This window comes from Gymnoscopelus braueri (assembly GCF_963280865.1).
Source record: "Gymnoscopelus braueri genome assembly, chromosome: 1".
NCBI classification, from domain to species: Eukaryota; Metazoa; Chordata; class Actinopteri; order Myctophiformes; family Myctophidae; genus Gymnoscopelus; species Gymnoscopelus braueri.
Window position 1 is genome coordinate 65639127 of NC_137603.1, and position 27243 is coordinate 65666369.

Sequence of the window (27243 nt, forward strand, 5' to 3'; positions counted from 1 at the left end):
ACAATTTTCAGGACAAAAAGCATTCAGCATTGGCTCTAAGATACTAGTAATATGCACAGTAATAGTAAATATTATTTACTTCAATTAACAGGTAAAATAATCAAGATATTTTTTGTTACCTAAATGTTTGTCCTCTTATCAATGCCGGTATCAATGAGCAGAATAAGAATTCTGTTCCTGTAGGAGACAAAAGAGTCTCCTTTGTGTCTCCTACCGGAACCGCTGCCAGTCATCAAATTATTGTCTTAGGAATGCGACAAAAACAAAAATATATCCATGAATTCAAGTCTCCATGGGGTGACTAATCGATAGAAAAAAAGTATTTTTTTGGGTGAACTAGCCCTTTAACCCATTCAATACGGGAACGCATACTGTGTCATTTTAGATTTATTTGGCTATTCAAAAAGAGCAGATATACAAGCTCCAGGGACCCCCCAGAAGCAAAGATTTGAGTTAAAAATGTTCGCTTTGAAAAATATATTATATTCAAAGATTTGCAAAAAATGTCATGCTATAAAAACAAAATAGCAGATCTACAAGCTCATAGCGCGGCACTCTGTGCCGTGCTATGAGCTTGTAGATCTGCTGTTTTTGAATAGCCAAAGTATGAAATAATGGTTTAAGTCAGTGGTTTTCAACCAGTCCTTGGGGGGGTACCAGGGGGTCCCCAGCAAAATTAGTTAACATAGCGTCACAATCATTTTAACCACTTAGATTTGGCTATTCAAAAATAGCAGATCTACAAGCTCATAGCGCGGCACCGAGTGCCGCGCTATAAGCTTGTAGATCTTCTATTTTTGAATATGAAAATGTGTGCATATCTTTCAATATATATATATTTTAAAGCGAACATTTTTAACTCAAATCTTTGCTTCTGGGGGGTCCCTGGCACAAAACATTTTCAGGTGGGGGTCCGCGGCCAAATGTATATCAATTTAGGGATCCTTGGCATTAAACAGGTTGAAAACCACTGGTTTAAGTGGTTGCACGGATGCGTTCCCGGTCTTAAAGGGTTAACAATAATCCATCCCTTTCCTCCAGGGCTCTAGTGTTCCCAGTGACCTGGTGCTGATCGGGGACCATGCCTTCCCCCTGGCTATGAACTCCAGAGGTCAGGTCCTGATGGCTGCGTCTGTGTACGGCCGGGGAAGGATGGTGGTCCTGGGCCATGAGGGCTACCTGACCGCCTTCCCTGCCCTGGTAGAGAACGCCCTGGTCTGGCTGCGAGGGGATGGAACCGACAACCTCTCGGTGGGAGTCCAACACAACTCCAAGGTAGTGACTTTACATCATCGCCATTGCAATTAGTTGAGGTCATCACAATTATCTTGCATGATCGTCGGAATCTTTTCGTTTCATCGATTGTTGCCAAGCCTCTGAGCTTGTAGATGGGCTATTTTTGCTATTTTTGGAAACATAAAATAATGTATAAATGTATTAAATGCATAGCCTGTTTTGGCCATAGTACATTATTTATTTACACTATGGCACCGGTCGTTGTCAGTCTTGTCTGTGTACATTTAAGTTATTTGTCATGTCTGCCCTGTGCAATTCTTTTATTCACAAATCACAAATCCACCACAAACCAGAAACAGAAACGTAATTCTAATTCTTATTTCAATGCCAAAAACACAATTGAATCTTAAAATGTCATCCCTCTAGGCCGTGGCTGACAACCTGAGCAGGTCCATCTTCCAGAGCAGTGTGGTGGAGAGGTTCAGTGAGGGTTTGGGCGTGGGGGTGTACGTCACAGACGGCTACTGTGTGGGTGCAGACGTCAGCGCTCTGGTGAAGTACATGAAGACTGGAGGAGGGCTGCTGATCGCCGGCCAGGCATGGAGCTGGGCTGAACAGCACCCTAAGGAGAACGTTCTGCTGGGATACCCAGGCAACAAGGTGAACTGTGTGGACTTCACCTTTCCTTGTTGCACAAACTGGTCTAGTGAACTGGACCTTAACCCATTAAGACCGAAAACGTCATTTTAAGATTTCTTTGGGCTATTAAAAAATAGCAGATATACAAGCTCATAGTGCGGCACCGAGTGATCCGAGTGATCGTCAAAATGTCGATGCCGGGCGAACATTTGTAACTCAAATCTTTGCTTCTGGAGATTCTACAAATGTCTTCTAAATCCTAACAGTTTTTTTATGTTGCTATAATCAGTGGTTCAACTGAAAAATTGTGGAAAATGTGATACATTTACAAAAAATACATATCATTGTGGGGGACCTTGACATGAAAAAGTGTGAGAACAACTTTATAGCATTGATAGCGAATTTATAGCGAATCTATAGCGTTGCTATAGATTATAGCAACATGTATCTGCTATTTTTGAATAGCCAAAGTATAAGATAATGGTTAAAACGGTTCAAATCTAAAATGACATGACAGATGCTTTCCCGGTCTTAATGGGTTAACCACTTCTTAGATACTCTGTACTTAGTAAAACGGACCTGAGTTGGCACCGTACTTGGTGCACTCTTTTCCCCCCTTACATCAAATCTCTTTGCTGAAAATAGACGATCTACAAGTTCACAAGTAGATCTGCTATTTTCACTATTTTCAATTGCTTTATTTTACGTTTTGAAACTTTAGATTATTATGAATTATTATATTACATACTTATTATTTTATTTTCCTGTTGCACCCATACCACCAGGTGTCCAGTGTGTCAGGGATCTACTTCTCAGAGCACCATGGAGAGGTAGAGAGTCTACCAGTCCACCCACAGATCCCCTCATCCTGGCTGGCTGTGGCGTAAGTACAAATATATTTTTACTAAACATTTACAATGTGTTTGTGTTGAACAAATCTGTGTTATTTCCAGTGGTGTAAAGTAACCAAGTACATTTACTCAAGTACTCTACTTATTTTGAGGTACTTTTACTCTACTAGAGTATTTCCAATTTTCTGAACTTTTACTTCTACTCCATTACATCTCAGAGAGGCAAATATTGTACCGTAAATCCTCTAATAGTAACCTCTATTCAATTGATTGATTGATTGATGTACTTTATTTAGTAAGACATGAGAACAGTACATGACAGTACATAACAGTACATGGAAGTACAAATTCACAATACAAGGTCTACTAAACTGGAAATCTCATAAGCACGCAGCTTGTTTAAGATGAGAACCCCATGCACACAAATCATGATGACATATAAGAGACAGACAGATATACACACTACTATACAGAATGTCATACAATCAGCTTTCAGGTTACTGGTATGAAGAGAGAAAAACATATATATATATAAAAGGGGGCGCCGTTGAAAAAAGCAATTAAAAGCTTCCCTTCTATTACAAGCCGAGCCTGAATTACAAGCCTTTTTTTTCCTACTTTTTTTTTAAGTCTTAAGAGGGCGCTAGACACGTCTCTCGCCTCTATGGCAACTATGCCTGCCGTCGGTTCAAATCACCGTGACACAGAGTTATATATAATATAGGACAACATTTAAGTAAAGTAGCCTACTTGAGTAAATGTACTTAGTTACTTCTGCAGACGAGCTGCGCAGCTCCGTTCACTGCTGCTGCGAGAGAAATAAGCAACACTGCTAGTGGCTCCCCAGTCCCCATTGGCTTAGACCTGTCACATGACCTGTTTGCCACTAGCAGTGTTGCCAGATTCTGCGAGACAATCAGCAACCAGGTCTATGAAAACAAGCCTCTTGCACTGTTTATTTCATACAGTACTTGGTTTCAATAAATTAACCCAGTACATTTTACTGGGTTCAAACTGACACAAAATGTAGATTTTTTTCATTCTGTTTGAAAAATGGAAATATAGGCCTCTCTCTTATACATGCCTCCTTTCAATAAAAGCCCGGTACCCACTACAGTTGAAACAAATACAAGCCCGGGTTACTATAAGAGGATTTACGGTACTTTAGTTTGTACTAGTTACTTTGCAGATATAAATTATTACATTATAAAATATACATTAACCACTTTATCCCTATTTTATACCTAGGCTATTTGAAAATAGACGATCTACAAGCTCACAACGCGTTGCGAGCTTGTAGATCTACTATTTTCAAACATTTTAGTACTTTTACTTTTGGTACTTAAAGTACATTTTGATACCCATACGTTTGTACTTTTACTTAAGTAAATTTTTAATTCCGGACTTTTACTTGTAACAGAATACTTCTACGTTGCAGTATTGATACTTTTACTTAAGTAAAACATTTGAGTACTTTTTCCGCACTGATTATTTCAGATTATGTCTTCGTTAACTATTGGGATCCAGTTTATTATTAGAGCACTTCACCCATTTTCAACCTTATCTTCATATAATTGGTCCTCACTAATGCTCATTATAAGAGTTATGTCTACTCACTCTGTGTCTCATTGGTGGGATCTGGACAGTTCAGAAACCTGCCTACCAGTGACATCATCAATGGAGATTCCAAGCTAATAGAAACGACAGCCTTTCTCTTCTTGGAAAGTTAGTTTGTTGAAATAGAAGCCATTGTTCTTGCATTCATTTAAAGAAAGAAAAAAAGGTAGGCAGGTTTCTGAAGGTTTTTGACAGAAATGGTGCCAGTACCAATTATATGATGATGAAAATGGTTGAAATTCCCCTTTTTAGCACATTGAGAGGTATTATCATCCAAATCATCCTCAGAGTGCCAGCGTTTTTACCGTGTCTTGGCGATGTTTAGACAGCTGCAGGAGCCACAACGACAACCCGGATGTAACAAAAGACGTCCGGGCGATGGGGTATAGGAGTCCGTCTATCGACTGGAAAATTAACATTTATACCGCAATCCGCCATTTTAGAGCGATCGCCCGTCGAGAATGGCTGGTTTTCACCACAAAAAAAAGAGATGGAGATAGAAGTGTTTTTCTCAAGATCCTATCATTGGGGCAGATGGACGTCTTTTTTTGGGATGACGTCACAAATAAACATCTCGGAACTAAACCGGTTCTGGAAAGTTTCCGCTTAACCCATTAAAGGAGAGATCCGCCCATTTTAAGTGTTATGAGATGATGATGATAGCTCGATTGGGAACGCATTTGTGTCATGTTAAGATTTCTTTGGCTATTAAAAAAATAGCAGATACAAGATACAAGCTCATAGCGCGGCACCGAGTGCAGCGCTACGAGCTTGTAGATCTGCTATTTTAAAAAAAAAGTGAACATTTGTGCAAATCTTTGAATATATGTATTTTTAAAGGGAACATTTGTAACTCAAATCTTTGCTCCTGGGGATTCTACAAAGGTCTTCTAAATCCTAACGTTGCTCAGTGGTTCTCAAACTTTTTTCATGTCAAGGACCCCCAAAATGATATGAATTTGGCCGCAGACCCCCATCTCAAAATATTTTGTCCCAGGAACACTCAGAAGCACAGATCGGAGTAAAACATTTTCGCTTTAAAACATATCGTCGGTGTCCATTTTCAGTTTTTTTTTTTTCATAAATCAACGCTATTGAACCCCCTCTACATCTGTGTAATTTTTTTTTTTAATAATAACATATGAAAAGTATTAAAAAGCGCCTCTGACGAAAACTCCTAACTCCATTGGACCCTCAAACTGTCCGTCAAAAACAAACAACTCCCCCCTCCTCTCAGGCTCTCAGAGAAGCTCTGCTCTGTATGAGGCAGACAGGGAGAAGATTTTTCAATGCTTTTGGGAGAACATAAACTGGGAAAAGAAGAGAATGTATGTGCAAGGTTTGATAGATGTAACCCCAGTAAAGAAAGGGTGTCTTCACAAAGGTCATCTGCTCGTTTTCTTTTTAAATGTTAATGGACAGAGAATGAGTGTGTGCAGGAGTTTGTTTCAAACATCTCCAAGAGCTCAAGGAGATCATGCCAAAAGACTTTCACAGCTTTTATGACAATCTAAAGCACTAAGAAACACCCACCACACACACGCAACACACAACACACAACAGTGTGATAATAAAATGTTGATAGGTATATGATAGCTAAATGCAACTGTGGTTGTTATTGTTAGTGCAGTAGGCTACAGATTTGATAGGCTACAGATTCAATTTTTCATGAATGTATTTTGTATTTATATGCCATTTATTTATTGTTGGTGTGCCATGATTGCTTTTGTTAAATACATGATTGAGTATTGAGGCAGAATTGTTTGTTGTACTCAACTGTAGAAGAACAACAGTGGTAACAGTTAGATCCATGGTTGTTTACAATGCATGTTAAAATAAAAGTTGTTTAAGTACAGAATTCAGCTTGATCTATACTTAGTATATGAGGATGGCGCTCACCATAAATAGCTGATCTCCAAGCTCACAATGCATTGTGATGTGTTGTGAGCTTTGAGATCCATTGCCAGCTGTATATCAATGATGGACAAAACCTCCTAACTCCACTTGAGCTGGATTTGGGTAAAGTGGTGATAATATAATGACACATGCAAGTATCTGATAATATATAAAGTCACAATACCAAGTTTGATGAGGCAGTATTGCTTTGTTTTAAAAATATAAGGTTTTCTTCATTTTCAGAAAAATTGATATTTTGTTTTTCATTTCCTGAACAATTACCATTTTGGATTTAGCTGGTTCCGGCCGAACAGCAGAGATATACAGTATATAATTCAAAGATTTGCCAAAAAAATCACGGACAAATGTTAAAAATGCAGATCTACAAGCTCATAGCGCGGCACCCGGTGCCGCGCTATGAGCTTGTAGATCTGCTATTTTTGAATAGCCAAAGACATCTGAAAATGACACAGATGCGTTCCCGGTCTTAAAGGGTTGTGGAAAGTTCCCGGATTAACCCTTTGTAGTCAAAAAGAGCCATAATCGTTCCACCTCCAGTTTTGATAATCAGATAAACACGTTCTGTGTGAGTGACCACGTCTCCCCTGTCTTTGTCCAGGATCGATACAGACTTTGAGGATGACCTGGAGTTCCTCCTGCAGGGTGTGCAGCACTTTGACATCCAGGGAGGAGCGATCCCATCGGAGGTTCTGGTCCACGGCCCGCTGGCCTTCCCCATCGGGACCACCCAGGGCGGACGGGCCTTCCTGGCGGGGGCCTATTATGGTCAGGGCCGGGTCATCGTGGTCACGCACGAGGGCTACATGGGACGAAAGGTGAGCTGGGAATTTCACGGAAAAAAAAACACCAGTGGTGGAAAAAGTACTCACATTTATTTTACTTAAGTAAAAGTATCAAGACTGCCATGTAGAAATACTCTGTTAGAAGTAAAATTCCGGAATTAAACATTTACTTGAGTAAAAGTACAAAGGTATTGGTATCAAAATGTACTTAAAGTAACAAAAGTAAAAGTACTCTTTATGCAGAATGTCCCATTTCACAAGTTTTCAAATGTATACAAATATTTTGAAAATAGCAGATCTACAAGCTCACAATACGACACATTGTGAGCTTGTAGATCGGCTATTTTCAAATGGCGGAAATGTATTTAGGGCTGAAGGGCTGATGTGTGTTTTGTAATAATAATCTAAATCTACAAAGTAACCAGTAACTAAAGTTTTCATATAATTAGTAGTGGAGTAAAAGTACAATATTTGCCAGTCACATCTGACTGCTGATTTTAAGCAGTCACATCTGACTTGAATCCAAATCCAAAATAATTAGACTCTGAGCTGGGTGTGCAAGCTTGTCACACATCAATGCACACATCGATGCAAAACATTTGCCATTCTTATCCTTGCCACTCTACAATGAATGTGTTAGTACCACTGCCTGAGCAGGGCCCAAGTTAGGTTGTGAGAAACAGAGTTATAGCGTATGGAAACAAATCCACAACCTGTGACATGTTTCACAGTTCACTTAATGCCTGTAGTCCAAAAGAGACACCAGATGTGGCTGGTGGCTATGACTTTACTTCTACAGTGTACACAGAGGTGGAATAAGGCAGTTTAGTTCATTTGAATTACCTTTTGCTTTTGCCAAGCTGCTACTTTGACTATAATAACATCACGGGCCTACACTGTACTGTTGTTTCAGTGTTCTTATAAAACCTACATTAATCACTTTAGCCCTATTTTATACCTAGGCTATTTGAAAATAGCTTGTGGATCTGCTATTTTCAAACATTTTAGTACTTTTACTTTTGGTACTTTAAGTACATTTTGATACCAATACTTTTGTACTTTTACTCAAGTAAATTTAGAATTCCGGACTTTTACTTGTAACAGAGTACTTCTGCATTGCAGTATTGATACTTTTACTTAAATAAAACATTTGAGTACCGTAATTTTCGCACTATAAGCCGCACCTGAATATAAGGCGCAGCAGCTAAATTGAATGATTGATATATAAGCCGCACTGGACTATAAGCCGCGGGTGTAAAATCCATAGATTTAGGAGGTCCCCTAGTGGCCGTTAGCTGTAAAAATCCATAGATAAGCCGCACCGTTATATAAGCCGCAGGGTCGAAAAATGGGGAAAAGGTCGCGGCTTATAGTCAGAAATTTACGTTACTTTTTCCACCACTGGTCAGGAGCTGTACTAATAGTAGGGCAGTTTAGAGGCTCTGTGAGCACCCACCCGTATAATGTGTGTTATTGACAGGAGCTGGCTCCATTCTGGCACAACGCCATCCGGTGGTTAGACGAGGGACGGCAGGGGCTGATCGGTGTGCGGCCGGCCGTGGAGTTCGCCATTCCTCTGCTCAGCCAATCAGGGCTGCGGTGTGAGAAGACAGGCTTCAGGAAGGACCTGAGCGTCTTTGTGTGCAACACGTACAGCGACGAGCACAAAGAGGAGATCCAGGACTTTGTGGCCGAAGGGGGAGGTCTGCTGATTGGAGGACACGCCTGGTACTGGGCACAGACAAACCCTGGACAGAACCCTCTGACCGACTATGTAGGTATGATGATCTGTGATGATGTATTATAGTCCACGAAGCAGCTACACAGGTATGACCATACACAGTACAATACTCAGTGGTGGAAAAAAGCACTCAATTTGTTTACTTAAGTAAAAGTATCACTACTGCAATGTAGAAGTACTCCGTTACAAGTAAAAAGTCTGGAGTTAAACATTTACTTGAATAAAAGTACAAAAGTATTGGTATCAAAATGTACTTAAAGTACCAAAAGTAAAAGTACTCGTTATGCAAGTTTCAAGTTTTCAAATGTATAACAATCTTTGGAAAATAGCCGATCTACAAGCTCACAACGTGTCGCATCGCGACGTGTTGTGAGCTTGTAGATGTATATAAGGCTGAAGTGGTTAATGTATGTTTTGTAATAATAATCAAAATCTACAAAGTAACTAGTAACTAAAGCTTTCAAATAAACGTAGTGGAGTAAAAGTACAATATTTGGATCCGAGATGTAGTGCAGAAGTGTAGAAGTGAAAGTATTGGAAATTGGAAATACTTGGAAAGTACAAAAACCTCAAAATTGTACTTAAGTACAGTACTTAAGTAAATGTACTTAGTTACTTTCCACCACTGGAGGCTAGGCCCTCTGACACACCCCATTTAGTCATTTAGTCTGAATGGTCAAGCTTAATTAAATTGCTCATTTTCAAAAACATAGCTGATCCACAGGCTTGTACTTAGATAGATAGATATTGTTGGTGTTATCAAGTCATCAAACAGATCAGCTGTGTTTTCTGTGTTGCAGGGAATCACATCCTGACCCGTATGGGTCTCAGCCTGTTGGGGGCGACGTTGGAACCAGGCTGCTACAAGGCCCCTGACCCAAGGTTATCAGAGTTCTGACTTTTTCATTACTTTTTATTTTTTATTTCATTTTGACTTTTTGTCTTCAATTTCAGTTTTTGGTAGTTTACTATACATATAGATGTTTATATATATATATATATATATATATATACATATATACATATATATATATATATATATATGTATATATATAATAAACTAGCATCAAAACGTTTTTTAAAGGTTCATTTTTAGTGTTAGTTTCAGTTTTGTATTGTAATATAGGGTACTCAGAGCCGAAATTCAAAAAGCTCATGTAGTGAAGTGCAGTGAGCTGGGATTGAACCCGAGGCTCCCACTCGCCAGTCCGACGTGTTACCAGTCATGCCAATAGGGCTGAGCCCGATTGGCTGGTCTTTTGCACGCCAGTTCTGGCTACTATGACTGTGGGGGCTACAATCACCCCCCTGATCTTTGGAGCGCGTCCTCGCGCTTCGCACTTCACGCCGCGGACCACCGTGCACGACGTCCCTCATGTTCCTCACGCAAGGATATTACGCTGCTCGTCCTGCCGACTACGCCAGATTGTAGTGAAGTGCAGTGAGCTGGGATTGAACCCGAGGCTCCCACTCGCCAGTCCGACGTGTTACCAGTCATGCCAATAGGGCTGAGCCCGATTGGCAGGTCTTTTGCACGCCGGTTCTGGCTACTATGACTGTGGGGGCTACACTCAGAAAAGTGAAAATAGCAGATCTACAAGCTTTATATAATTTCAGTTAACTAAAATGTTTTGTCAATTCTAGTTCTAGTTATTTGGTTTTAGTTAACTCTTAATAAATGTGCCCTGATCCCAGCCATGCTAGCTGTAAACACTTCATATAATAGTGAACTGTATCCCAGCCAGGCTAGCTGGAAACAAGGCTACCACTTCAGACAACTGCTGCGCCGCTTCGCCGGTCACGTGACCCAGGGGGAGGAGCTTACCCAGCAGGAGAAGGCGTGTCTTAAGAAGCTGGGCGGGGACTGTGCCCATTACCTGCACATGAAGGCTTACGAGTGTTCCTCCTATACGCAGGTGGTGTTTATTATTATTGTTATTAGTGTTGTTGTTGTTATTATTATTATTATTATTATTATTATTATTATTATTATTATTATTAATGTCCTCCTATATGCAGGTGGTGTCCACCCTCACAGACATCTTGAAGAAGTCAGGCATGCCGCAGGTGGGCTGGTATCTAGCTTATTCGATACGTTGATATACAGAAAATGTTTCTTATTGATTTGATTAATGGCAAAGGTCATCAGTCAAACAATCGCTATGACAATAATCGATAGTTTCAGCTATAATCTCCTCTCATCCCCCCAGGTGTGTGAGGGCTGTCCGGTGCGCAGCCCGAAGGACCACCTGCTCCTCAGTGTTGGTGCAGAGGTTTATAAAGTGTGTTCACAACCAGATGTTCTCCTGCCGTACCTCATCAAGAACAACCCGGTCATGCCCGTTGTCAACAACTACAAGATCACCCTGAATGTCCAGACAAAAGGTCATACCATTTACAGTTCAGCAGTGGTGGAATTAAAAATGTACTGAGTAAAAGTACAAAAGTATTGGTATCAAAATGTACTTAAAGTACCAAAAGTAAAAGTACTAAAATGTTTGAAAATTGCAGATCTACAAGCTTCGCATCGCGACGTGTTGTGAGCTTGTAGATCGTCTATTTTCAAATAGCCTAGGTATAAAATAGGGCTAAAGTGGTTCATGTATGTTTTATAATGTATTGATTTATATCTGCAAAGTAACTAAAGTTTTCAAATAAATGTAATGGAGTAAAAGCATATATTTGGATCCGAGATGTAGTGGAGTAGAAGTAAAAGTATTGGAAATTGGAAATACTCAAGTAAAGTACAAATTCCTCAAAACTTTACTTAAGTACAGTACTTAAGTAAATGTACTTAGTTACTTTCCATCACTGCAGTTTAGGCATTTAGCAGATGCTCTTATCCAGAGTGACTTAAAGTATGAATAAGCAGAATAAACATGAACCCTAGTCAACAAACAACAAGGTAAATAGACACACAAATACTGTAGAGTGCAGAGAGAACAATGTAGTGCCTTTATAGAAACAAGGATACCAGCAGTGGTGGAAGAAGTACCCACATACTGTATGTTACTTAAGTAAAAGTAGCAATACCACAATAAAAAATACTCTGTTACAAGTAAAAGGCCTGTGCTCAAAATGTTACTTGAGTAAAAGTACAAAAGCGTCAACTTAAAGTGTCAAAAGTAAAAGTTTTTATTTTTTTTAAATAGCAGATCTCACAACGCGTCACGATACGACACATTGTGAGCTTGTAGATCTGCTATAAAAAAAAAGAAGCTAAATAGCCTATTTATAAAATAGTGGTTAAAGTGGTTAATGCATGTTTTATAGTATAATAATTGCTCACAATGCGTCGCATCTCTACTCATTGTGAGCTTGTAGATGTATGAAATGGGTGACGTATGTTTTGTTATAGTAATCAAAATCTACTAAATAACTTACTAAAGTTGTCAAATAATTGAAGTGCAGTAAAAGTACAATATTTGCCTCTGAGATGTAGTGGAGCAGAAGTAAAAGTACTGAAAATTGGAAATACTCCAGTTAAGTCAAAATACCTCAAAATTGTACTTAAGTACAGTACTTGAGTAAATGTACTTAGTTACTTTACACCATTGAAATCAATAACATAAAAGTACATTCTTCTGCAGATTCTTGTTAACATCTGTGTGTGTGTGTGTGTGTGTGTGTGTGTGTGTGTGTGTGTGTGTGTGTGTGTGTGTGTGTGTGTGTGTGTGTGTGTGTGTGTGTGTGTGTGTGTGTGTGTGTGTGTGTGTGTGTGTGTGTGTGTGTGTGTGTGTGTGTGTGTGTGTGTGTGTGTGTGTGTTAGGAGGAGAGGAGTGGATCAGCACAGGGCTGTATCTCTCTCCTGGAATGAAGACCTACATATCTGTTCCATCACAGATTGTCAAGAAAGGATGGAAGGTACAGCGCACAATGTTATCTTATGGGACAATGACACGGTTAAAGGAGTAGTGTGTGCTATTTATTTGATTTGGTTCAAAAAAGTGTTTGTGTCAAAAAGTTAAAGCTCTATATTCTGATAGTAATCATTGATATAGAGCAGACGTTTTTTCAGGCCAAGGACCGCCCTTAGCTGAGAGAGAAATGAAGCAGGGACCCCCAACTACAGATTGTATAAAATTATGTTGCAGATTAAACTTTTTCACTTTTTCAGATTTCACAGACAGCTTGAAATTTCAGCCACTTAAACCCTAAATACTTGGTCAACTTTAGCTCTGTATTTGGTCGGCTATTTTTTCCCTCTACACCAAACCTCTTCGCTGAAAATAGCAGATCTGCGAGCTTTAGGCTGCTATTTTCTGCGAATATGTGGTTAATGTAAAAATAAAAATAAGAATTTCCTATCACACAAAGATTTGGCGGCCCCCTTGTCGTAACTCTGAGGACCCCCCCGCAGACCCCCTGTTGAAGACCCATGCTATAGAGTGTTGGTTCAGTAACAGGAGTCCCTAAATAACCCTGTAGCAGATATTCTCAATGGGGGGCGGTACAACCCCCCAAGGGGGCATTCAAAGAACATCAGGGGCGTTGGAAGCAATATCAGTGAGGGTAGAGGTCTGCAAGCCTGTCGGGTCCCAACCGGGGTCGACCCTCGGGCCATTTAAAATATATATATGTCAGGCACAGGCCTGGCTCGATATCTCTGGTCAACCCATCGTGCAGTGGGTGTTCATCAGTGAATTGAACCCCTCTGTGTTAGTTACTTAACGTTATTAACACTGCTCTGAACATCCTGACAAGTTGGCAGAATGTGTGTGTGTGTTTGGACGCACAGCTCTCCCAATGCTTAACGAACCCATTAAGACCGGGAAAGCATTTGTCATTTTCGATTTGAACCATTACCTTATACTTTGGCTATTCAAAAATAGCAGATCTACAAGCTCATAGAGCGGCTCTATGAGCTTGTAGATCTGCTATTTTTTTTAAATCATGAAAATGTGTGCAAATCTTTGAATATATATTTGAAACTCAAATCTTTGCTTCTGGGGATTCTACAAATGTCTTCTAAATCCTAACAGTTTTTTGAAACTATTGCTATAATCAGTGGTTCTCAAACTTTTTCATGTCAAGGACAAAATTATATGTATTTGGCCACGGACCCCCTTCTCAAAATATGTTGTTCCAGGGACCCCCAGAAGCAAAGATTTGAGGAACAAATGTTCGCTTTTAACAAATATATATATTCAAAGTTTGCAAAAATGTTCAAGATTTTTCAAAAATAGCCAAAGTATAAAATAATGGTTAAAGTGGTTACACAGATGCATTCCCGGTCTTAATGGGTTAGCGGTGAGAGAAATGCGTAGCGTCGATACAACATGGCATCTGGAGGGCTATGGAGGAGCGGGAGCATCGGAACGTGGCTGTCAGTCCGGCCTGCTCGATTCCTCCGGACTCGCATCTTAATCTCGCCTCTTCACTTGGAGGCGGGACTAAGACGTGAGTGTGAGAAGTTAGATTATTGGAATGAGGCTCACAGTGGTGGAAAAAGTACTCACATGTGTTACTTAAGTAAAAGTATCAATACTGCGATGTAGAAATACTCTGTTACAACTAAAAGTCTGGAATAAAACATTTACTTGAGTAAAAGTACAAAAGTATTGGAATCAAAGTGTACTTAAAGAACCAAAAGTAGGAAGCACTCATTGTGCATCGTTCAAATGTATAAAATGTATAAAAACCTTTTGAAAAATGCAGATCTACAAGCTCACAATGCGTCGCATCGCGACGCATTGTGAGCTTGTAAATCGGCTATTTTCAAATGGCCGAAATTTATATAGGGCTGAAGTGGTTAATGTATGTTTTGTCAAAATCTACAAAGTAACTAGTAACTAAAGTTTTCAAATAATTGTACTGGAGTAAAAGTACAATATTTGCCTCTGAGATGTAGTGGAGTAGAAGTAAAAGTACTGAAAATTGGAAACCCTAACCCTAACTCCAGTAAAGTAAAAAATACCTCAAAATTGTACTTAAGTACAGTACTTAGTTACTTAATGTACTTAGTTACTTTACACCACTGGTGGCTCATGTGTTGCTCAGGTGCAGATCGGCTGTCAGACGGACCATCTCAACGCAGACGAGCTGAAGAGGGCGCCGTGCGTCCACGAGCGTTTCCCCATTAAGACGGAGATGATGCAGGTGTGGAACCTGTGGGGCGGGCTCATCTACCTGGTGGCTCCCCCCCACGCACAGGTACAGGGGTCAGAGGTCACCGTGCAAGTGGCCGTACCTGCTCCCTACTACAAGCATGGTGGGTAGACGTTAGTTTTCTTATAAACAATGTCACTCACCACTGTCGTGATGTAGTGACTGTATACAATCCATATCCATGGTGACAGCAAGCTCTCCTCTTCATTCAACCACTTTCGCTTTCACAACTTTGTTGCCATGTCTGCTTTTTATAAGCGACTTTTGGGCTTGTTTGGCGCTTGTTTTGGGCTTGTTTTCATAGACCTGGCTGCTTATTTCTCTCACAAAATCTGGCAACACTGGTTGCATGCGGTACACTGTTGTTGGCAACGTGCAGTAGGCGGCTAATTTGTGCCTGATGTAAAATGACGTAATATTAAAATACTACAAACGCACGCACGGCGAGATTTCGTGCTTTTTAAAAGCTATAATAGGCCTATAGATAGATATCATTAATTTCATTCCCGCATTATTTCACCCGCGGTTTATCCAATATTAATTAATAATTATATTTGATTGACCCAAATCCACCCAAACTGTGGTTATATAGTAATCAAAATCTACAAAATAACTTACTAAAGTTGTCAAATAATTGAAGTGCAGTAAAAGTACAATATTTGCCTCTGAGATGTAGTGGAGCAGAAGTAAAAGTACTGAAAATTGGAAATACTCCAGTAAAGTCAAAATACCTCAAAATTGTACTTAAGTACAGTACTTGAGTAAATGTACTTAGTTACTTTACACCATTGAAATCAATAACATAAAAGTACATTCTTCTGCAGATTCTTGTTAACATCTGTGTGTGTGTGTGTGTGTGTGTGTGTGTGTGTGTGTGTGTGTGTGTGTGTGTGTGTGTGTGTGTGTGTGTGTGTGTGTGTGTGTGTGTGTGTGTGTGTGTGTGTGTGTGTGTGTGTGTGTGTGTACGCGTGTACGCGTGCGTGTGTGTGTGTGAATGCATGGTTGTATTTGTACGTAGGATTAATCAAACTAATACATTTTATAGATTCAAAATATAATAATAATAATAATAATCTACAGGCTCACAATGAGTTGTGCAGCCTGTAGATCAGATATTTTCAGTAATTTCACATGACACCACTATATGACAAAGTACAACATAGGGCTGGTTAATCAGACTTGACTTCAGATTTGATGTATTCGATTATAATTAACCACTGTTTCTCAATATAGGGTTTGGGAACCACCAGGGATCTGTAACTCTGAGAGCGACGGGGGTCGGTGGTCTACTCTAATGCATATCAAACTGGGGGTCCTTGAAATGTTGAGAATCACAGGCTTAAAGCAGAATGACACTTTGGTTTGGGTTGTGTAGTTACCTTGCTGTGATCTTGCTCCGTTGATCAGAAAATTATATTCCTATTAGTCTTATTATTTATTTATTTTCTAAGCCATACTATGTTTTGTACTGTGATGTTCCTGGCAGAATCAGCTTTCTTTGTGTTTACTGTATGTGCTAAACTAGTGACTTTGAGAGCTGTTTCACTGTACAATGTAAGTCAATGAGGAGACTATTTTAGGAATATTCATTTCTAATTAATGGAGCAAGATATCTCACCATTCTGCTTCAACAAATGCACCCTGTTCAACTGAGTTAGTCAGTACTGTATGTCCATGAGTTTGAATTTGATACCAAATAAAACATTTGGTTCTCTCACAGAACTTTATCTTGAATAAACTATTGATTAGGTTTGAATAAATAGAATAGGTTTTTAGGGCCCTCTTGCCTGTCAGTGTTTTGAATATTCAATGCAAATGTAAGGATAAAAGCAGTGGTGGAAAAGGTTCTCAAATGTTTTACTTAAAGTAATACTAGGTAACGTTTTCAACAAAACTAAAGTTAAATTGTATATCTTTTGCGAGTGGCAAAAGTTTCACAACACCCACTCCGTGAATTTCACCCCCGGAAGCCTTTTATTTATATATTTTCTATTGAACGTGTACGGGGGGGACTTTCCCGGGAAAATGACGTTCCTGGCCAACGTCATGACGTCGTGGCCGACGTCCTCAGGAACTACCGCAACGGTTTCCTGTTTGGCCAGGAACTACCGCGCTATTAACAAAAAGGAACCTCACGCTGATTTTAAGATAATGTAGGATTGGGAGATCGAAAAAGAACAGAAAAAGAAAGCACAGCTCATGGTAACTAATGCTCCACTGGCTAAGAGAAACGATCCGTAGATAGTATAAAACAATTAAAAGATCGCTTTTTGAAACGCTTCCGGCTTCCGGTGAAAACGAATGGAATTCTGGGTAATCGAGGACTAGGGAAATTGTATGCAGTGACGGTAGTGACCAGCAGAGGTTGCTAAAAATCGTTATTTGTGATTTTGCATTGTACAACTTTAAAGGGATATTTCACTTTCAAAAAAACTTTTTGTCATTTTATCGTCTACTCAGGCCTTTGTGAGCCCCCCAGACAGTTTTTAAGTTGCTCGATTCAGTATTTAGATATTTGATATTAATTTTATCAGACACGCCCCTTCCTATACAAACCCATTGTAACTTCAAACTCCATTTTAACCATGTTAGATTCATCAAAAACACCCGTCCTTGGTTCTGGTGACTCATACCGCCCCCCTAATCCGCGAGGGGGCTGTGTTTTTTCAATTACTTTTTTCATTTATTTAAAAAAAAAAATATGAAAACGCAAAAAAATAAAATGCAATGAAAAAATGTAATAAAATAAATTAAAAAGATTATCGGAAAAACACGGCCCCCTCACGCATTAGGAGGGCAGGGAGAGTCACCAGAACCAAGGACGGGTGTTCTTGATGAATCTAACATGGTTAAAATGTAGTTTGAAGTTACAATGGGTTTGTATAGGAAGGGGGCGTGTCTGATAAAATGAATATCAAATATCTAAATACTGAATCAAGCAACTTAAAAACTGTCTGGGGGGCTCACAAAGGCCTGAGTAGATGATAAAATGACCAAAAGTTTTTTTTAAAGTGAAATATCCCTTTAAGTAAAAGTATCAATACTGCAATGTAGAAATACTCTGTTACAAGTAAAAGTCCGGAATTCAAAATGTACTTTGTAAAATTAAAAGTACAAAAGTATTGGTATCAAAATGTACTTAAAGTACCAAAAGTATAGACGCTAAAATGTTTGAAAATAGCAGAGCTACACTTATAGATCTGCTATTTTCAAATAGCCTAGGTGTTACGACCCGTGAGGTCTAGGGTAAGAGTCGCACCATAATTGACGGAAACCACAACATTTGTAAATATCGTGAATTTATTAACCCCAAAGCATGATAGTACTGGTATGGTACATTGGTACAATACTGGGTATGAAGACTTTTAAGTGCTAGAACAAATGGATAAGCAACAGAACAACACAAGAAATAAACAGACTAACCAATAACAAAACAAACTATAACTAAACAAAAGGAAAGACTCCTCGAGAGGATCTTTAAGGCACCATAGTCATTGGTATAGTTCAGGTGGCGGGGGAAAGGAGGAATAAGACTCCGCTTGCACTAGTAAGTGCAGTTGCTTCCCCCCGACTGTCAGATGAGAGTGAGCCTTTATAGGAGAGCTGCAGCCGTTCTGCCGGTCGTAGTCATGGCAACGGAGTACGCGGACCAATCCGTGGGGGCGATCACTCCCCACGTGCCGATCCGTCATCAAGCCACGCCCCCATGCCACGGAATGAATGAGGGTTGTCAATGTAACAATCAAGCCGACGCCCAGCGCTCTCATTCATGATGTTGATACCTTATATGGAATTTATGGAATGTAGACAGACACACACACAATGACAGCACGATACCTTAACAAATAATAACACTAACAACAATAATACTAATAATAACAATGCCAACGGCCACCGGCCGTAACACTAGGTATAAAATAGGGCTAAAGTGGTAAATGTATGTTTTATAATGTAATAATTTATATCTGCAAAGTAACAACTAACTAAAGTTTTCAAATAATTGGAGTAAAAGTACAATATTTGCCTCTGAGATGTAGTGGAGTAGAAGTAAAAGTACTGATAATTGTAAATACTACAGTAAAGTAAAAGTACCTCAACATTGTAGGCTACTTAACACATAGGGTGCCAAACACGGTCTGAACCGTGTTTGCACAGAGTAGCGCTTTGGTGCCGAACACGGTTTGAACCGTGTTTTCAGTCGCTTCCCCCCCCCCCCCCCGTTTTTTTCCATACGGGAGGGGCTGGAGCAGCTCTGGAATCACCCACGGTGATTCTGAGAAGGAAGGGCCTTATAGATCACCGTGCCAAAAAACATGGCTCCCCATCCGCTTCCGTTCTATCTCCTTCTCTAAAACCCCTATAACTCCGAAACTTTTTACATTGGGGAAAACGACTCATTTTGTATGCGCGATCGTGGAGTGGAGTCTACAGCTTAAGTACAGTACTTGAGTAAATGTACTTAGTTACTTTACACCTCTGGATAAAAGATAAGAATGGTTCTGTTTATAAAGAGCTGGGCATCTCTACAAATATAGGATGAAATAAATTAGCTAATAATATTTTCTCCCAATTTAGTCGATATGCCAATTATTTGACGCATATTTAAAATGTTCTTATCATTGAATTCTTCACTGTGAATAAAACGCCTCTTCTCTCCAGGTGTGACAACCCCGGCCGATTGGACATTGCTGCGCACAGCCCCCTCCCCCTGGGCGGAGCTAGAGTTTGACAACATCATCCTGACCGTGTCGTCAGACTACGTCCGCAAACTGGAGCGTCCTGATGAGCTGGCGGTGCTCTGGAACGACATCATGAGAGGCATCGCTGACCTGGCCGCCATCCCACACAAGTTCCCCCGCAAAGAGCGCTTTGTGGCTGACGTGCAAATCTCTGCGGGTCAGCGAACGTATCTGTCATGTTACTGTTCTTTCTCTAGCCTCTCCTTACTTTCTCCAATAAAGCCCAACCATTGGCAGATAGAGCCCAACCAATGGCAGATTTTTGGGTCCGATGCCATTCAGGATTTCGGAGAATCCTAACAGTGGTGGAAAAAGTAAAAATTTGATGATGGAGAGAGACACTATATTTCCACACTCTAGAGGGCCACATTGCATATACTGTCGGGCAGACACGTCTTATCTCCATATTTGAACCTTTTTCATAAATTAAGTCACCATTCTATGTCACGCAAAAGTACCAAAAATAGCCGATCTACAAGCTCAAAACGTTTTGAGCTTGTAGATCTGCTGTTTTTGCTATCTTTGAATTGGAATCCTGTATTTGTTTTAGCTATTTTTGAATTTGAATCCAGAAAAGTTTTTTTTTTTTTTTCAAATGCATTTAGTTATACTTATGTTAACTTAAATACAAATACATTGGACATAAAAAGACAATAGAATTTTTATACTAGTCATTGAAACTGAAGTAATTAAAGCGGGTCATGTTTGGAATTGGAACAGATGAAATCAATATATCAGTATTCCGATATTAACTTGCGGGCCGCCGGGCCGCCAGTTGCCCATGTAGACACAGTGGATTCGAACCACCGGACTCTGCGGTGGTGGGTACTTTACCACTGCGCCAAGCCAGCGTGGTAGGCAGGTTTCTGAACTGTCCACAGCCCTCCTCTGATAGACTGAGTTGACAGAAATGGTGCCATCTCATAATGAGCATTAGAGAGGACCAATAAAGATGAAAATCCGTTAGGCTCTATGTTATGCTTCATTGTACAATGGCATTGTGCAAAAATACAAAACGTAGCCTATCTACGAGCTACAGTAGCTTGTATTAGGTATTTCTGAAAATGTAACTTAAGAAAATGAAATACCCCAGAATAAATGATTTTACTAAAATCAATTATTTTTGTATTATCGATTTAGTCGATTAACTGTTTGCCCCCTCTCCATGCGTCCATGTAGGGTGGATGCACGCAGGCTACCCCATCATGATGCACTCCGTTTCTGCAGCCGAGGTCGTCAACGCAGAGAAAATGAAACGCTCGGGCCTGTGGGGCCCCATCCACGAGTTGGGCCACAACCAACAGAGAGCATGCTGGGAGTTCCCCTCGCACACCACGGAGTGCACGTGCAACCTGTGGTCTGTGTACGTGCACGAGGAGGTGCTGGGGATCGACAGGGGAAAGGTGGGCTATACGTCAGCTGCTATGAACCAAACACTATTCGAGACGTACTTGACCTCCATTTTAGCGTTATATCGAGAATAATATTAACCCATTAAGACCGGGAACGCGTCTGTGTGTCATCTTTCAATTTCTTAGGCTATTGAAAAATAGCAGATCTACAAGCTCATAGCGCGGCGCTATGAGCTTGTAAATCTTGTAATCTTGAAAATGTGAGAAAATCTTTGAATATGCTTTTTTTGCTCTCCATTGTAAGCCTATGCTGTTAATCATTTGTATTTATTTTGTAGGATATTTCTGGCCTTTATTTATAGTTTTACAGTATATTGTTGGTGTATTTTTTGGCCTTTATTTATGGTTTTACAGTATATGGGGTCTTTTTGGCCTTTATTTATCTATTTATACATTAGAGAAAAGCCAGCCCTTCCTGAAGTTTATTTTTTTAAGTGAACATTGTCTTCTACATCCTAACATTGTTTTTGCAAAAAGCTTATGTTGCTATAATCAGTGGTTCTCAAACTTTTTTCATGTCAAGGGCCCCCAAAATATGTATTTGGCCGCGGACCCCCATCTCAAAATATTTTGTTCGCTTTAAATATATATACATATTCAAAGATTTGCAAAATAAATCACAATTTAAAAAATAAATGGCAGATCTACAAGCTCATAGCGCAAGCTATGAGCTTGTATATCTGCTATTTATTTAATAGCCAAATAAATCTTAAAATGACACAGATGCGTTCCCCCGGTCTTAATGTGTTAATGTATTTGATGTGCTGTGGATCACACCAGCAAAAGCATCACGGCCAACGCAGCCCTTCTCGGCGGCATGCTCTCCAATGTAAGCCTATGCTGTTAGACCTAAACTAGCTTATCGACAATAATATTCAATTATTTGTATTTATTTTGTAGGATATTTTTGGCCTTTATTTATAGTTTTACAGTATATTGTTGGTGTCTTTTTGGCCTTTATTTATAGTTTTACAGTATAGAGGGTCTTTTTGGCCTTTATTTATCTATTTATACATTAGAGAAAAGTCATGGCAATACTGACCCTAAATAGCCGCCAGGTGCAGCGAGAGAAACAAGCATCCAGGTCTATGAAAACAGGCTACACTCTTGCTAATCCACAGTCGCAGATAATAAGTGCATCGCTTATAGTAAACGGACATGGCAACATTACCACTACTCGACAACGACGTCGCACTTCCCCCGGTTGCCTTTCAACAAACACAAAGGCCCGCGCAGTGGATAGACGGGAGGGACGCGCAGCGCCCCGAACCTCTAGTAGTTTTACAGTAGAGACAGACAGGAAACAGGGAGAGAGATGGGGAGAGACATGCAGCAAAAATCGTCGGGAACGGGACTCGAACCCGCTGTGTCCAATCCTTTATTTTAATTATATTTCCGACAAGCTGGAAACATTCTGAGCATTTCGATACTAAGTTGATAATTTTTCGATATTTGTTGAGGATGAGAGCTTTGACTGGAGTGTATTCTACTTACAGTATGCAGTCCACACGTCTTGTTGCCAGATTTTATTACAATATGTTTTATTTAATCTAATCTATATGTGATCTGTTTTACTCTGTCTGTCTGTGATTGTCTATCAATCAATAAGTCTGGAGAAACAGATGTCAACAAGAGTCACATATAATAATAATAATGATAATGATAATGATAATGATAAGGGTAATAATAATAATAATAATAATAATGATAAGGGTAATAATAATAATAATAATAATAATAATAATACAATGTTCCAGTGGTGTAAAGCAACTAAGTACATTTACTCAAGTACTGTACTTAAGTACAATTTTAAGGCAAATATTGTGCTTTTACTCCACTACAATTATTTGAAAACTTTAGTTATTAGTTACTTTGTAGATTTTGATTATTGTTACAAAACATACATTAACCACTTCAGCCCTATTATATATTGGCCATTTGAAAATACGCATTGTGAGCTTGTAGGTCTGCTATTTTCCAAATATTTGTTATACATTTGAAAACTTGAAATGGGACAGTTTTACTTTTACTTTTGGTACTTTAAGTACATTTTGCTGCCAATACTTTTGTACTTTTACTCAAGTACATTTTGAATTCTGTGAGTTTTACTTAACAGAGTTTCTACATTGCAGTATTGATACTTTTACTTAAGTAAAACATGTGAGTACTTTTTCCCACCACTGCAATGTTCACCGTCCAGGCCCATCCCAACATGACCAAGAAGAAGCGCACAGAGAGAGCACAGGCCTACATAAAGGCAGGCAGGAAGCTCAACAGCTGGGACATGTGGATCGCCCTGGAAACGTACATGCAGGTGAGAGCGCCCTCTAATGCATTAAATTACTGCTTCACACCCTCAATGGCACTTTCTCTATCGGTTAACTCACCCCGAGATGCCTTGAATACATAAACAAAGACAATACTTGATGAATTTAAGTTAATAGGTGGTCAAGATTAACAAAAGCAAAATGATATATAACATGTTCCAACACAGCTCCCAGAGTAGCCTAGGCAAAATATGACATTGGCAGTCAAAGAGTTAATCTTGGCCCCCTTTTTTTTTTCATCAATTCATCAATTATTCTCTAGCAGTGGTGTAAAGTAACTGTACTCGAGTAAAGTACATTAACTCGAGTGCTGTACTTATGTACAATTTGAGGTACTTTTACTTTACGGGAGTATTTCCAATTGTCTATACTTTTACTTCTACTCCACTACATTTCGGAGGCAAATATTGTACTTTTACTCCACTACCATTATTTGAAAACTTTAGTTTCTAGTTACTTATGATTAAATTATAAAACATACATTAACCACTTTAGCCCTATTTTATACCTAGGCTATTTGAAAATAACCGATCTACAAGCTCACAACGTGTCGCATCGCGACACGTTGTGAGCTTGTAGATCTGCTATTTTCAAACATTTAAACTTTTACTTTTGGTACTTTAAGTACATTTTGATACCAATACTTTTGTACTTTTACTCAAGTACATTTTTAATTCCGGACTTTTACTTGTAACAGAGTACTTCTACATTGCAGTATTGATACTTCTACTTAAGTCAAACATGTGAGTACTTTTTCCACCACTGTACATTACATTCACTTGTAATCGTTGGTCTCTTCTTCATCCTCTCCTCTTCTCTGTAGCTCCAGGATCAGTTTGGCTGGGGTTCCTTCAAGAAGGTTTTCTCCACATATCACACCATGAGCGACGTTCCCGGTGGCAACAAGGGCAAAATGAACCTGTACGCCCACACCTTCTCCCAGGCTGTAGGGCACAACCTGTGTGGCTTCTTCAAGGCCTGGGGCTGGCCCATAGAGGCCGCCACCGAGCACAAACTGTCCAGCCTGCCTGCCTGGAGCGACCACCCCATGGTCTAGTACAGTGCATTGGTTCTCAAAGTTACCACCAGGGGAATAATAATAATTATTCACAATAATTTTAACCACTTTATACTTTGGCTAATTCAAAATAGCAGATATACGTTCTCATAGCGCGGCACCGAGTGCCGCGCTATGAGCTTGTAGATCTGCCATTTTTGAAAAATCGTGAAAATGTACGCGAACCTTTGAAAATATATATATATATATATTTTAAGCAAAGATTTGTAACTCAAATCTTTGCTTCTGGGGTCCCTGGAAGAAAATATTTTGAGATGGGGGTCCGCGGCCAAATACATATCATTTTGGGGGTCCTTGACATGAAAAAGTTTGAGAACCACTGGTCTAGTATGGTGTTACTGTCAGGTGGAAACCTTGTATGTCCAAAACTGTTACTTTTCAGAAACCTGTGTCCCACAGACACACTTTAACGTTAAAACTGTTTTAAAAAATATCCGATCTACAAGCGTGTCGCTTGTAGATCGGATATTTTTGAAAAAAGTTAAAAAAGTTGTGAGCTTGTAGGTCGAATATTTGTACTTCATTTGTACAAGTTTAAATATGGAGACGCAAGGATTCTGCCCAACAGCAACGATAGATACACTGTCATCTAATGCTGCTTGATTGATTGATCGATCACATGAAGGTGGAAAGAAGGCATGGCCAGACTAATATCACTGCGTAGATATTAGTCTGGAATCTCTGTGTGGAAACTGCATTTCCGAAGGGCAAAAAAAAAATGCCTCTAGTGATAAACCCGCCCCATATTTGCATACTGGGCTCTGATTGGTCCCTCACAACTTCGGAAGGAGAGAAATAAAATCTCTATTGAGAAGGGCCAGACCTAATCTGCCATGGGCAATTAGTTTTTTCAATGGCAGATTTGTCTGGAACCAGGCTAGAAAGAAGGTAGTTTCAGAAAGCAACCTAAAAGTTGAAGCTAGGGGAGAGGAATTATTTGGTGAAAGGGAATGTACATATATAGAGTAGATATTTATATATTATAATACTGTATGTAAACTATGATCTGTCATAATATCCACATTATGTATATTCAGTCATAATGTATCTGAGCAGATGGAGGATAATAGTAGAGTCTGACCGATGCAGATTTAACTTATCAGCAAAATAATACAAAATAAAGCCCTATTCAAAAGCTCACTTTTGAGGTTGTATTTCTGCTTGTTTTATTTATCTTTTGAATTTTTTTGTCTGATGATAGGGACACATTTGCAATACATAATACAAGATGATAAGCAGAAAAATCACACGCATTTGAAATTCCATCTTGGTGAATGTATGTATTCAAATACATACTGTATTACAATAACAAAATGAATGGCATACACAAGATAATGAGAATCAACAGAGAAACTAATTGTGTTTATTTCATTCAGTCATATCGATATTGTCAGATTATCTGATTCCTGTGCTTAAGTATCTATGACTTGTCATCATTGTTGAAATTAATTAAATATTTCATTGACAGTTAAAATTACAGCAGTACGTTCCAATAAGCCAAATGGACTATCACAAAAAGCCAGAGACTTGTTTATATTGTGGTCCATAAACATACAAATGTCTAGACAAAAAGCAAAGTACAACAAACAACAATTAAAAAAGAAATGCAGTTAAAACAATTCATAAGTTAAAAAGGAGGTGCATGGGGACCAGCTTTGCGAACACATGGAGGATGCCCCTCACAAGAGACGTGAAGCTCACTGGAAGGAGTTGGTCATTTGTCACCCTAGTTGGCTGGATGGAAAACAAATCGGATGGAGACCAAATTTAGCTAAGACCAATTACAATTTCAGTAGAACCATGCTTTTAGGTCTGATAAAACCATGAGCATATCTTATTAAGTAGTTTGACAGGTACTTGGAAATTGTTCCTTTGAGTATCTTCAATACCAGACACATTGAGAGGTGAGATACTCTTTCTTCCACCCTGATATGAGCCATCCTAAACTAATAAAGTGAGCTGGGATGAGAATCAGTCCTGTGGTGAAAGTTGTGCAGTTTGTGTAACCCCACAAGTTACATTTGAGACGTCTGTAATTGTGTCTTCAGAGCCTTGGCAATGCTAGTGTACCATGATTGAAGTGCTGGCATAGTCAAAATGGCACTGGATGAAGACTCCAGCCCAAGAGGGAAATAGCAAGAGTCGCATTCTCCGGTTTACTTCCCGTTTCTGCGTGACGTAGGTGGACGCCTTTTTAGGAGACAGGAAGCAAGTTGGAGTGATGGAAGAGTGAACGTGAACACAGCTTCTGAACCATTCTTTAGCTCCATGGTCACTGAACTAAATATTGGACCCAATCGTCACAAGACACACTATGTACAAGATTTTCATACTAAAATTGCTTTTTTTAGAGACACAAATGAGGGGAAAATCAACTTTGTTATCGACTTTTCTCTATCCCAGCAACACACTCTCGTGAGATTTGGGAAGATATCTGAAGAGTCCATCTGCAGTCTGATGGACGAGACATAGAGGGCTCTGTCCCTTATTTTTAACTCTATGCTCTGTCCCCATAAGATCTTTTAAAAACTGATTAACTGAGATTATATATGTGAATATAGTACGTGAAATCATTGGACATATGGACATCAATCATGGACATATTCAAAATGTATAATTATAATTATAATTATAATTATAATTATATATATATATATATATATATATATATATATATATATATATATATATATATATATAGCAGAAACAGGAGCACATCTAGCATAAGACTGAATAATACATGCGTGTTTGTAGGGGGAATGTCATAGGTTTCTTAAAAGCATCTTTGCCAATAAC

General features: G+C 39.3%; 1 protein-coding gene across 2 annotated transcripts in view; it reads left to right on the plus strand.

Annotated features, from left to right (window-relative positions):
* LOC308073684 (TRPM8 channel-associated factor homolog) overlaps positions 1-25587 on the plus strand; it is a 31242-nt gene extending 5655 nt beyond the window's left edge. For both annotated transcript variants that reach the window (XM_080412743.1, XM_080412742.1), the window contains exons 6-20: positions 1042-1275; positions 1663-1896; positions 2661-2758; positions 6859-7075; positions 8523-8820; positions 9584-9665; positions 10525-10699; positions 10803-10850; positions 10994-11168; positions 12553-12647; positions 14784-14994; positions 19551-19787; positions 20810-21033; positions 23243-23356; positions 24193-25587. In XM_080412743.1, the coding sequence (XP_080268869.1) occupies positions 1042-1275; positions 1663-1896; positions 2661-2758; positions 6859-7075; positions 8523-8820; positions 9584-9665; positions 10525-10699; positions 10803-10850; positions 10994-11168; positions 12553-12647; positions 14784-14994; positions 19551-19787; positions 20810-21033; positions 23243-23356; positions 24193-24426 (2676 nt within the window). In that variant the 3' untranslated portion in view covers positions 24427-25587. The remainder of the gene's footprint in view (positions 1-1041; positions 1276-1662; positions 1897-2660; positions 2759-6858; positions 7076-8522; positions 8821-9583; positions 9666-10524; positions 10700-10802; positions 10851-10993; positions 11169-12552; positions 12648-14783; positions 14995-19550; positions 19788-20809; positions 21034-23242; positions 23357-24192) is intronic.
* Positions 25588-27243: the final 1656 nt, after the last annotated feature.